The 14132-nt window shown below is 48.8% G+C and overlaps 1 protein-coding gene across 1 annotated transcript in view; it reads left to right on the forward strand.

The window, feature by feature from the left end:
• Positions 1-14132, forward strand: part of LOC120048477 (transcriptional regulator ATRX-like) — a 91646-nt gene that overhangs the window by 31529 nt on the left and 45985 nt on the right. The window contains 7 exon segments of the mRNA XM_038994476.1: positions 702-769; positions 7492-7995; positions 8104-8813; positions 9354-9604; positions 9866-10385; positions 12747-12813; positions 12943-13067. Of these exon segments, the coding sequence (XP_038850404.1) occupies positions 702-769; positions 7492-7995; positions 8104-8813; positions 9354-9604; positions 9866-10385; positions 12747-12813; positions 12943-13067 (2245 nt within the window).

A 14132-nucleotide genomic window follows, 5' to 3' on the forward strand; every position in this document is an offset into this window, starting at 1 on the left:
GTAGTTTAGACCCACCTGCAACACTGTCCTGCAACACTGTCCATAGAGGTAGACCTGTAGTAGTTTAGACCCACCTGCAACACTGTCCTGCAACACTGTCCATAGAGGTAGACCTGTAGTAGTTTAGACCCACCTGCAACACTGTCCATAGAGGTAGACCTGTAGTAGTTTAGACCCACCTGCAACACTGTCCATAGAGGTAGACCTGTGGTATTTTAGACCCACCTGCAACACTGTCCTGCAACACTGTCCATAGAGGTAGACCTGTAGTAGTTTAGAGCCACCTGCAACACTGTCCTGCAACACTGTCCATAGAGGTAGACCTGTAGTAGTTTAGATCCACCTGCAACACTGTCCTGCAACACTGTCCATAGAGGTAGACCTGTAGTAGTTTAGACCCACCTGCAACACTGTCCTGCAACACTGTCCATAGAGGTAGACCTGTAGTAGTTTAGATCCACCTGCAACACTGTCCTGCAACACTGTCCATAGAGGTAGACCTGTAGTAGTTTAGACCCACCTGCAACACTGTCCTGCAACACTGTCCATAGAGGTAGACCTGTAGTAGTTGTATGTATGGCAGCTTTGAGCTGTTTGTCTTTTGAAGAGAAATGGGACATATGGAAAGTCATTGCTATCGTTGCTTTGTCTCAGTATTCTATTTTCTAACGTTCCTCCCTGGTTTCCTCTTCTCGTCCTAGTCGTGCTATAAGTATTACACCAGCGATGACATCAACAAAGACGAGGACGGCATGGACGAACAGTGCAGGTAGGTCACCTCACAGAACACAGAAACATCTATACACAATCTGTATACACATTCCATTTACCACATAGAAGATAAATATTTTTGCGATTTAATTATAGGTAGACCTTTTCTTTTATTCTAGGCTTTATCTAAATATTCCACAAACGGAAATACACAATGAACAAAAAACCATTTCAATTTCTCCTCATCACTCAGCCGCATAATACCAGGGTATACCTGGTGGTCTGTCTCATCACTCAGCCACATAATGTCAGGGTATATCTGGTGGTCTGTCTCCTTATCACTCAGCCGCATAATACCAGGGTATACCTGGTGGTCTGTCTCATCACTCAGCCACATAATGCCAGGGTATATCTGGTGGTCTGTCTCATCACTCAGCCACATAATACCAGGGTATACCTGGTGGTCTGTCTCATCACTCAGCCACATAATACCAGGGTATATCTGGTGGTCTGTCTCATCACTCAGCCACATAATACAAGGGTATATCTGAGGAGACAGACCACCATCGCTCAGCCACATAATGCCAGGGTATATCTGGTGGTCTGTCTCATCGCTCAGCCACATAATACCAGGGTATATCTGGTGGTCTGTCTCATTGCTCAGCCACATAATGCCAGGATATAGTTGGTGGTCTGTCTCATCGCTCAGCCACATAATACCAGGGTATATCTGGTGGTCTGTCTCATCGCTCAGCCACATAATGCCAGGATATAGTTGGTGGTCTGTCTCATCACTCAGCCACATAATGCCAGGGTATATCTGGTGGTCTGTCTCATCGCTCAGCCACATAATGCCAGGGTATATCTGGTGGTCTGTCTCATCGCTCAGCCACATAATGCCAGGGTATATCTGGTGGTCTGTCTCATCGCTCAGCCACAAAATGCCAGGATATAGTTGGTGGTCTGTCTCATCACTCAGCCACATAATACCAGGGTATATCTGGTGGTCTGTCTCCATCACTCAGCCACATAATACCAGGGTATATCTGGTGGTCTGTCTCCTCATTGCTCAGCCACATAATGCCAGGGTATATCTGGTGGTCTGTCTCATCGCTCAGCCACATAATACCAGGGTATATCTGGTGGTATGTCTCCTCATCGCTCAGCCACATAATGTCAGGGTATGTCTGGTGGTCTGTCTCCTCATCGCTCAGCCACATAATGTCAGGGTATATCTGGTGGTCTGTCTCCTCATCGCTCAGCCACATAATGTCAGGGTATATCTGGTGGTCTGTCTCATCACTCAGCCACATAATGTCAGGGTATATCTGGTGGTCTGTCTCATCGCTCAGCCACATAATACCAGGGTATATCTGGTGGTCTGTCTCATCGCTCAGCCACATAATACCAGGGTATATCTGGTGGTCTGTCTCATCGCTCAGCCACATAATACCAGGGTATATCTGGTGGTCTGTCTCATCGATCAGCCACATAATGTCAGGGTACATCTGGTGGTCTGTCTCATCACTCAGCCACATAATACAAGGGTATATCTGGTGGTCTGTCTCCATCACTCAGCCACATAATACCAGGGTATATCTGGTGGTCTGTCTCCTCATCGCTCAGCCACATAATGCCAGGGTATATCTGGTGGTCTGTTTCCTCATCGCTCAGCCACATAATACCAGGGTATATCTGGTGGTATGTCTCCTCATCGCTCAGCCACATAATGTCAGGGTATGTCTGGTGGTCTGTCTCCTCATCGCTCAGCCACATAATGTCAGGGTATATCTGGTGGTCTGTCTCCATCGCTCAGCCACATAATGTCAGGGTATATCTGGTGGTCTGTCTCATCGCTCAGCCACATAATACCAGGGTATATCTGGTGGTCTGTCTCATCGCTCAGCCACATAATACCAGGGTATATCTGGTGGTCTGTCTCATCGCTCAGCCACATAATACCAGGGTATATCTGGTGGTCTGTCTCATCGCTCAGCCACATAATGTCAGGGTATATCTGGTGGTCTGTCTCCTCATCGCTCAGCCACATAATGTCAGGGTATATCTGGTGGTCTGTCTCCTCATCGCTCAGCCACATAATGTCAGGGTATATCTGGTGGTCTGTCTCCTCATCGCTCAGCCACATAATGTCAGGGTATATCTGGTGGTCTGTCTCCTCATCGCTCAGCCACATAATGTCAGGGTATATCTGGTGGTCTGTCTCATCGCTCAGCCACATAATGTCAGGGTATATCTGGTGGTCTGTCTCCTCATCGCTCAGCCACATAATGTCAGGGTATATCTGGTGGTCTGTCTCATCGCTCAGCCACATAATGTCAGGGTATATCTGGTGGTCTGTCTCATCGCTCAGCCACATAATACCAGGGTGTATCTGGTGGTCTGTCTCCTCATCGCTCAGCCACATAATGTCAGGGTATATCTGGTGGTCTGTCTCCTCATCGCTCAGCCACATAATGTCATGGTATATCTGGTGGGCTGTCTCCTCATCGCTCAGCCACATAATGTCAGGGTATACCTGGTGGTCTGTCTCATCACTCAGCCACATAATGTCAGGGTATATCTGGTGGTCTGTCTCATCGCTCAGCCACATAATGTCAGGGTATATCTGGTGGTCTGTCTCCTCATCGCTCAGCCACATAATGTCAGGGTATATCTGGTGGTCTGTCTCATCACTCAGCCACATAATACCAGGGTATATCTGGTGGTCTGTCTCATCACTCAGCCACATAATGCCAGGGTATATCTGGTGGTCTGTCTCATCACTCAGCCACATAATACCAGGGTATTTCTGGTGGTCTGTCTCATCGCTCAGCCACACAATGTCAGGGTATATCTGGTGGTCTGTCTCCTCATCACTCAGCCACATAATGTCAGGGTATACCTGGTGGTCTGTCTCATCACTCAGCCACATAATACCAGGGTATTTCTGGTGGTCTGTCTCATCGCTCAGCCACACAATGTCAGGGTATATCTGGTGGTCTGTCTCCTCATCGCTCAGCCACATAATGTCAGGGTATATCTGGTGGTCTGTCTCATCACTCAGCCACATAATACCAGGGTATTTCTGGTGGTCTGTCTCATCGCTCAGCCACACAATGTCAGGGTTAATCTGGTGGTCTGTCTCCTCATCGCTCAGCCACATAATGTCAGGGTATATCTGGTGGTCTGTCTCCTCATCGCTCAGCCACATAATGTCAGGGTATATCTGGTGGTCTGTCTCATCACTCAGCCACATAATGTCAGGGTATATCTGGTGGTCTGTCTCCTCATCGCTCAGCCACATAATGTCAGGGTATATCTGGTGGTCTGTCTCATCACTCAGCCACATAATGTCAGGGTATATCTGGTGGTCTGTCTCATCGCTCAGCCACATAATGCCAGGGTATATCTGGTGGTCTGTCTCATTGCTCAGCCACATAATGCCAGGATATAGTTGGTGGTCTGTTTCCTCATCACTCAACCACATAATACCAGGGTATATCTGGTGGTCTGTCTCATCGCTCAGCCACATAATACCAGGGTATATCTGGTGGTCTGTCTCCTCATCGCTCAGCCACATAATGCCAGGGTATATCTGGTGGTCTGTCTCATCGCTCAGCCACATAATACCAGGGTATATCTGGTGGTCTGTCTCCTCATCGCTCAGCCACATAATGCCAGGGTATATCTGGTGGTCTGTCTCATCGCTCAGCCACATAATACCAGGGTATATCTGGTGGTCTGTCTCATCGCTCAGCCACATAATACCAGGGTATATCTGGTGGTCTGTCTCCTCATCGCTCAGCCACATAATGTCAGGGTATATCTGGTGGTCTGTCTCCTCATCGCTCAGCCACATAATGTCAGGGTATATCTGGTGGTCTGTCTCCTCATCGCTCAGCCACATAATGTCAGGGTATATCTGGTGGTCTGTCTCATCGCTCAGCCACATAATGTCAGGGTATATCTGGTGGTCTGTCTCCTCATCGCTCAGCCACATAATGTCAGGGTATATCTGGTGGTCTGTCTCATCACTCAGCCACATAATACCAGGGTATATCTGGTGGTCTGTCTCATCACTCAGCCACATAATGCCAGGGTATATCTGGTGGTCTGTCTCATCACTCAGCCACATAATACCAGGGTATTTCTGGTGGTCTGTCTCATCGCTCAGCCACACAATGTCAGGGTATATCTGGTGGTCTGTCTCATCACTCAGCCACATAATGTCAGGGTATACCTGGTGGTCTGTCTCATCGCTCAGCCACATAATGTCAGGGTTAATCTGGTGGTCTGTCTCATCGCTCAGCCACATAATACCAAGGTGGATCTGGTGGTCTGTCTCCTCATCGCTCAGCCACATAAGGTCAGGGTTAATCTGGTGGTCTGTCTCCTCATCGCTTAGCCACATAATGTCAGGGTATATCTGGTGGTCTGTCTCCTCATCACTCAGCCACATAATGTCAGGGTATATCTGGTGGTCTCCTCATCGCTCAGCCCCATAATGCCAGGGTATATCTGGTGGGCTGTCTCCTCATCGCTCAGCCACATAATGTCAGGGTATATCTGGTGGGCTGTCTCCTCATCGCTCAGCCACATAATGTCAGGGTATACCTGGTGGTCTGTCTCATCGCTCAGCCACATAATGTCAGGGTATATCTGGTGGTCTGTCTCATCGCTCAGCCACATAATGTCAGGGTATATCTGGTGGTCTGTCTCATCGCTCAGCCACATAATACCAGGCTATATCTGGTGGTCTGTCTCATCGCTCAGCCACATAATGTCAGGGTATATCTGGTGGGCTGTCTCCTCATCGCTCAGCCACATAATGTCAGGGGATACCTGGTGGTCTGTCTCCTCATCGCTCAGCCACATAATGTCAGGGGATACCTGGTGGTCTGTCTCCTCATCGCTCAGCCACATAATGTCGGGGTATATCTGGTGGGCTGTCTCATCACTCAGCCACATAATGTCAGGGTATATCTGGTGGTCTGTCTCCTCATCGCTCAGCCACATAATGTCAGGGTATACCTGGTGGTCTGTCTCATCACTCAGCCACATAATGTCAGGGTATATCTGGTGGTCTGTCTCATCACTCAGCCACATAATGTCAGGGTATATCTGGTGGTCTGTCTCATCGCTCAGCCACATAATGTCAGGGTATGCCTGGTGGTCTGTCTCCTCATCGCTCAGCCACATAATGTCAGGGTATAGCTGGTGGGCTGTCTCATCACTCAGCGACATAATGTCAGGGTATATCTGGTGGTCTGTCTCCTCATCGCTCAGCCACAATGTCAGGGTATATCTGGTGGTCTGTCTCATCACTCAGCCACATAATGTCAGGGTATATCTGGTGGTCTGTCTCATCACTCAGCCACATAATACCAGGGTATATCTGGTGGTCTGTCTCATCACTCAGCCACATAATGCCAGGGTATATCTGGTGGTCTGTCTCATCGCTCAGCCACATAATGTCAGGGTATATCTGGTGGTCTGTCTCCTCATCGCTCAGCCACATAATGTCAGGGTATATCTGGTGGTCTGTCTCCTCATCGCTCAGCCACATAATGTCAGGGTATATCTGGTGGTCTGTCTCCTCATCGCTCAGCCACATAATGTCAGGGTATATCTGGTGGTCTGTCTCATCACTCAGCCACATAATGTCAGGGTATATCTGGTGGTCTGTCTCATCACTCAGCCACATAATACCAGGGTATATCTGGTGGTCTGTCTCATCACTCAGCCACATAATGCGAGGGTATATCTGGTGGTCTGTCTCATCGCTCAGCCACATAATGTCAGGGTTAATCTGGTGGTCTGTCTCCTCATCGCTCAGCCACATAATGTCAGGGTATATCTGGTGGTCTGTCTCCTCATCGCTCAGCCACATAATGTCAGGGTATATCTGGTGGTCTGTCTCCTCATCGCTCAGCCACATAATGTCAGGGTATATCTGGTGGTCTGTCTCCTCATCGCTCAGCCACATAATGTCAGGGTATATCTGGTGGTCTCCTCATCGCTCAGCCACATAATGTCAGGGTATATCTGGTGGTCTGTCTCCTCATCGCTCAGCCACATAATGTCAGGGTATATCTGGTGGGCTGTCTCCTCATTGCTCAGCCACATAATGTCAGGGTATACCTGGTGGTCTGTCTCATCACTCAGCCACATAATACCAGGCTATATCTGGTGGTCTGTCTCATCGCTCCGCCACATAATGTCAGGGTATATCTGGTGGGCTGTCTCCTCATCGCTCAGCCACATAATGTCAGGGGATACCTGGTGGTCTGTCTCCTCATCGCTCAGCCACATAATGTCGGGGTATATCTGGTGGGCTGTCTCCTCATCGCTCAGCCACATAATGTCAGGGTATATCTGGTGGTCTGTCTCCTCATCGCTCAGCCACATAATGTCAGGGTATACCTGGTGGGCTGTCTCCTCATCGCTCAGCCACATAATGTCAGGGTATATCTGGTTGTCTGTCTCATCACTCAGCCACATAATACCAGGGTATATCTGGTGGTCTGTCTCATCACTCAGCCACATAATACCAGGGTATTTCTGGTGGTCTGTCTCCTCATCGCTCAGCCACATAATACCAGGGTATATCTGGTGGTCTGTCTCATCACTCAGCCACATAATACCAGGGTATATCTGGTGGGCTTTGTGAAAATAAGAACAAGCGTATATTGTGTTAGAAAGGGAAATGGAGGATAATCCCAATGAAGCTACATGAGGTTTTGAAGTTGACTTTCCTCGTTATCTTAACTCCGCCCCAAGGTGGTGTGCTGAAGGGGGCAACCTGATCTGCTGTGACTACTGCCACAACGCCTTCTGTAAGAAGTGCATCCTGCGTAACCTGGGGCGCAAGGAGCTGTCCATGATCACCGACGACGACAGTAAATGGTCCTGCTATATCTGCAGCCCTCAGCCCCTCTCAGACATCGCCTCCAACTGCTCCAACATCATGACCAAGCTGGAGAGCTTCTGGCGTACGGGACGCAAGAAAGAGAGGGAGGTGAAAGGGCACAGTAAGGGTAAAGGTCACCACCACCATGGTAAAGCTGTGGTGAACGGTAAGGAGCATTCAGACGGGTCAGGGACCCTCACCTTCTCCTATAAGACCCTGAAAGTCCCCAAGGAGCTGGTGAAGAGGACCAAGAAGCTGATTGAGACGACCACAGGGCTCAACAACACCTTCATCCATTTCATCCAGCAGGCTGAGGAGGAGCAGGGAGCAGGAGGTGGCAGCGGGACCAGACACAGACACCTCAAGGCCTTCAGGTATCCTAACACATGTTGGTATTATGACTGCTACAAAGGATATGAGGCAGTCCAATTCTGAGCTTTTGCTTAATTGTTATCTATCATCCTCTCTCTCTCTCTCTCTAGGTCTGTTCTGGCTGACCTGAAGAAGGCCCATGCTGCCCTAGAGAAGGACTTGGAGTCACAGTTCACTTCCCAGGGCCAGGGGATGCAGAACGGGGATGCTGTTTCCAACACCGACGGCCATGACGGCCACGATCAGATAGACAATGGGCAAGAGGCAGAAGAGGACAAAATGGCCGACACGGAGGATGGGGGTGTGTCAGAGGACACAGAGATGGAGGGGAGCCCCACCCCCACGCCTCAGGACCACTCAGAGACAGACAGCCAGGCTAAAGACCAGACAGCGGTGAAAATGGAGGAGGAGGAGGAGGATGGAACAGAGGAAGAGGCTGATCGGGATAAAGACATCGTGTCCGTCGGGCCGTCCGTCCCTGACGAGCTCTTCCAGATGGTCAAGAGTCTAGCGGACTCCACAGGGTTAACGCCCGGTAACGACGCCACGGAACTCACAGCGGCTAGCCAATCAGAGAATCCCGCCACTGGCTCAACCAGGAAGTCACATGACACCCAGAAGGAGAAGGCCATGCCCAAGGTTAAGAACCTGATCCTGAAACTGACGCCTGTTCCCATGGTTACCACACGCGCCTCCAGGTCTAAGAGCAAGGATAAGGATGGAGGGAAGGAGAGGAGTAAGGATGGAGGGAAGGAGAGGAGTAAGGATGGAGGGAAGGAGAGGAGTAAGGATGGAGGGAAGGAGAGGAGTAAGGATGGAGGTAAGGATGGAGGGAAGGAGAGGAGTAAGGATGGAGGGAAGGAGAGGATTAAGGATGGAGGGAAGGAGAGGATTAAGGATGGAGGGAAGGAGAGGATTAAGGATGGAGGGAAGGAGAGGATTAAGGATGGAGGGAAGGAGAGGATTAAGGATGGAGGGAAGGAGAGGATTAAGGATGGAGGGAAGGAGAGGATTAAGGATGGAGGGAAGGAGAGGAGTAAGGATGGAGGGAAGGAGAGGAGTAAGGATGGAGGGAAGGAGAAGGAGAGGAGTAAGGATGGAGGGAAGGAGAAGGAGAGGAGTAAGGATGGAGGGAAGGAGAAGGAGAGGAGTAAGGATGGAGGGAAGGAGAGGAGTAAGGATGGAGGGAAGGAGAGGAGTAAGGATGGAGGGAAGGAGAGGAGTAAGGAGGTGGAGGGAGGTGGGGCCTCCGAGGAGGACAGCCGATGCTCTAGCCGCACAAAGACCACACCCCTCAGGAAGTCACCGGAGGGGAAAAACAAGATGTCTGCCTCCTCTCAGGAGAACAGCGACTCAGAAGGCGAGGAGAAGAGCCCCAGCAAGCTGAAGAGGAGAACCAAGGGCAGCTCCGAGAAGGAACGGGGGAACGAGGAGGAGAAGGAACGGAAAGAGAGCAAGGCCTCCTCCATGCTGACCTCTGACCCTTCTAAACAGGACGTGGACTCAGATTCTGACGAGGTTCCAGACATCCTGGTCCAGACTGCAGCGGCGGAACACAGCTCGGACGAGGATGTGCAGCAGGACGCCGACAGTAACCAGGGCAACAAGCGCGTCAAGAAGTGCCTGTTCAAACTCAGCAAGAAAGACGGGGAGGATGAGGATGAGGAGGATGAGGTGGTGGGAGAGGAGGATGAGGTGGTGGGAGAGGAGGATGAGGTGGTGGGAGAGGAGGATGAGGTGGTGGGAGAGGAGGATGAGGTGGGAGAGGAGGATGAGGTGGGAGAGGAGGAGGAGGTGGGAGAGGAGGAGGAGGTGGGAGAGGAGGTGGGAGAGGAGGTGGGAGAGGAGGTGGGAGAGGAGGTGGGAGAGGAGGTGGGAGAGGAGGTGGGAGAGGAGGTGGGAGAGAAGGACAAGGAGAAGACTGACAAGAAGCCGGCAACCAAACGCAAACTGAAAGCCGACGACTCCGACAACTCAGAGTCTGACTCCGATGAATACGCGAAGAAGAAAAAGAAGTCCTCCACGGCTTCTGCCAAAAAGACATCCAAGAAGAAGAAGAAGGACTCGGGCGGCTCCTCTAACTCCGACTCTGACCTGGAGAAGGAGATGAAGGGACTCAGCAAACTGGGGACGGGAAAACGGAGGAGCAGCCGTGTGAAGAAAGAAAGAGAGGAGAAGGAGAACAAGGGCGGGGATCGGAGGCGGTCGTACGAACTGAAACGCAAAGCCAGAGGTAGAGGAGCCAAGCAACAAGATTCATCGTCTGATGACGTGGAGGAGGAGGAGGAGGAGGGAGGAGGGTCTGGAGAGGAGAGTGGAGACCAGCAGAAGATTAAACCCATCGTGGAGGAGACGGTGGTAGCAGGGAGGGGAACCTTCCACCAGTCCTCAGGTCAGTAGAGCTGTTGTTTCTGAAAGCTGTATTTTGGGCTAGGATTAGTCAGGTCAGTAGAGTTGTTTCTGAAAGCTGTATTTTGGGCTAGGATTAGTCAGGTCAGTAGAGTTGTTTCTGAAAGCTGTATTTTGGCCTCTCTGTTTCCACAAGGCAGACGGTTCACTCTATAAACACAACTTCACATAAACGCCACTGTCTTAACCCCTGACCTCTACACTGTTTTCCTCAAGTATATAGAGTAGCCAGCCAGGCTATTTTTTAGCAGAAGGAGCTCTGTTGGTGTCCTCTGGTACATCCTAATGCCTTGGTTCCACCAGGCTCCCCAGAAAGAGCTCTATGTTGGTGTCCTCTGGTACATCCTAATGCCTTGTAGGTTTTAACTCCAACCCTGTTCCTGGAGAGAGACCCTCCTGTAGGTTTAAACTCCCAACCCTGTTCCTGGAGAGCTACCCTCCTGTAGGTTTTAACTCCAACCCTGTTCCTAGAGAGAGACCCTCCTGTAGGTTTTAACTCAAACCCTGTTCCTGGAGAGAAACCCTCCTGTAGGTTTTAACTCCAACCCTGTTCCTGGAGAGCTACCCTCCTGTAGGTTTTAACTCAAACCCTGTTCCTGGAGAGAAACCCTCCTGTAGGTTTTAACTCCAACCCTGTTCCTGGAGAGAGACCCTCCTGTAGGTTTTAACTCCAACCCTGTTCCTGGAGAGAAACCCTCCTGTAGGTTTTAACTCAAACCCTGTTCCTAGAGAGAGACCCTCCTGTAGGTTTTAACTCAAACCCTGTTCCTGGAGAGATACCCTCCTGTAGGTTTTAACTCCAACCCTGTTCCTGGAGAGATACCCTCCTGTAGGTTTTAACTCCAACCCTGTTCCTGGAGAGAGACCCTCCTGTAGGTTTTAACTCCAACCCTGTATGCTTCATGACAGTGTCTACAAGTTTTTTTTAAATATTTTTTTTATATATATATATGTGAAAAAACCATGACTAAATAATTCATTACAACAATGTCAAAGGACTTAAACAACTTTCAAGCAAAATAACTTATTGGCAGGTAAAACACAGTTAAAATACCATTTGAATAGATGGGTGGGTTTGACTCTCATGTAGGGGTCATAACCAGCCATAAAATATGTCACAACAGGTCGTGACAGTATTATGTCATGGTTATGACTGTTTATAACGTTATGACGCTGGATGGCAAGTGAAGTGTTACCAAATGAAGTGTTTTAATGCCTGGATTCTGTGAGGGCCGTAATGATCTTATTTGGACAAGGAAGACTCTCCACTACCGTTTTGGTCCTGCTGTTTGCAGAATATATCTGCAGATAATCGCCCAAAGGCCCAGGCCTGCCAATAGCCTAGGCAAATTAGCGAGCCAAATGAACGTCTCTCTCTCGACGATGTGATTGGTTAGGCTACGCTGACTGACTAGACCAGAGTCACTCTCTCTTTGGCGTCACTGGCAGCACCGACATCCTAGGAAAGGAAACCCAGCGAATCCTTTGGTTTACTGTCCTGATGTGATACCGTGGACATGAGTTACGAAGGGCTACAGGAGATCAACTTCAGTTAGTTTTACACCTTTTTAATAAACTAATCAGCACTTGTTGTTCAGTTGTAAAAGCACAGTAAATAGCCTACCAGGCGCCGTGGTTGCTATGGGAAACGTTACTAAATGTGCCAGGAAACAACAGTTAGGCTAAGTGGATTTGGACTCATTTGTTACCATTTATATTACATTATATTTATATATTACATTATATTTATATTACATTATATTTATATTACATTATATATATATTACATTATATTTATATTACATTATATTTATATTACATTGTTACCATTTATATTACATTATATTTATATTACATAATATTTATATATTTATATTACATTATATATTTATATTACATTATATTTATATATTACATTGTTACCATTTATATTACATTATATTTATATTACATTATATTTATATTACATTATATTTATATTACATTGTATTTATATTACATTATATTTATATTACATTGTATTTATATTACATGGGATGTGCAAATTCACCAGCAGGCTTGCTCCTGCACGCTCTCTCCCTGCTCTGTGTCAAGAAATTCTTCTGCTCTTGTGGAAAACACAGCCTCTAACCCTGGTCTTCTGCTCTTGTGGAAAACACAGCCTCTAACCCTGGTCTTCTGCTCTTGTGGAAAACACAGCCTCTAACCCTGGTCTTCTGCTCTTGTGGAAAACACAGCCTCTAACCCTGGTCTTCTGCTCTTGTGGAAAACACAGCCTCTAACCCTGGTCTTCTGCTCTTGTGGAAAACACAGCCTCTAACCCTGGTCTTCCCTGTGTCTGTAGGAGAAGAAGGTAACCAGGACGCTTCTCAGATGGCTGTTGATGATGATGATGATGATCCAGAGAACAGGTATAAAAAAATATTTTCATACAAGACAAACCAAATATGTCCTCAATCTGCATGTTCCTCAACCAGCTGACTGTCAAACATTCCTTTTCTTATTTCCTTTCCTTGTGTCCTTTCCTCCCTCCTTAATAGAATTGCCAAGAAGATGCTGCTGGCCCAGATCAAGGCCAACTACTCTTCAGGAGCAGAGGAGAGCTCTGACGAGGACGGAGACGAGAAGGAACAGAGGAAGGGAGGAGAGGAGGAGGAGGAGGAGGGTGGGCTATGTTCAGGTTGTTGAAACGTTGAAGAGGAGGAGGAGGAGGGTGGGCTATGTTCAGGTTGTTGATACGTTGAAGGAGAGGAGGAGGAGGAGGGTGGGCTATGTTCAGGTTGTTGAAACGGTGAAGGAGAGGAGGAGGAGGAGGGTGGGCTATGTTCAGGTTGTTGAAACGTTGAAGGAGAGGAGGAGGAGGGTGGGCTATGTTCAGGTTGTTGAAACGTTGAAGGAGAGGAGGAGGAGGGTGGGCTATGTTCAGGTTGTTGAAACGTTGAAGGAGAGGAGGAGGGTGGGCTATGTTCAGGTTGTTGATACGTTGAAGGAGGAGGAGGGTGGGCTATGTTCAGGTTGTTGATAAGATGAAGGAGAGGAGGAGGAGGAGGAGGAGGGTGGGCTATGTTCAGGTTGTTGAAACGTTGAAGGAGAGGAGGAGGAGGGTGGGCTATGTTCAGGTTGTTGAAACGTTGAAGGAGAGGAGGAGGAGGGTGGGCTATGTTCAGGTTGTTGAAACGTTGAAGGAGAGGAGGAGGAGGAGGGTGGGCTATGTTCAGGTTGTTGATACGTTGAAGGAGAGGAGGAGGAGGGTGGGTTATGTTCAGGTTGTTGAAATGTTGAAGGGGAGGAGGAGGAGGGTGGGCTATGTTCAGGTTGTTGATACGTTGAAGGAGAGGAGGAGGAGGGTGGGCTATGTTCAGGTTGTTGAAACGTTGAAGGAGAGGAGGAGGAGGGTGGGCTATGTTCAGGTTGTTGAAACGTTGAAGGAGAGGAGGAGGAGGGTGGGCTATGTTCAGGTTGTTGAAACGTTGAAGGAGAGGAGGAGGAGGGTGGGCTATGTTCAGGTTGTTGAAACGTTGAAGGAGAGGAGGAGGAGGAGGGTGGGCTATGTTCAGGTTGTTGAAACGTTGAAGGAGAGGAGGAGGAGGAGGGTGGGCTATGTTCAGGTTGTTGAAACGTTGAAGGAGAGGAGGAGGAGGGTGGGCTATGTTCAGGTTGTTGAAACGTTGAAGGAGTGATTCTGCAGTGCTTCATTCCACTACTCGTGGTTTATGTCACTAGATGTAGA

The sequence above is a fragment of the Salvelinus namaycush genome, chromosome 5, assembly GCF_016432855.1.
Source record: "Salvelinus namaycush isolate Seneca chromosome 5, SaNama_1.0, whole genome shotgun sequence".
In the NCBI taxonomy this organism is placed as follows: Eukaryota; Metazoa; Chordata; class Actinopteri; order Salmoniformes; family Salmonidae; genus Salvelinus; species Salvelinus namaycush.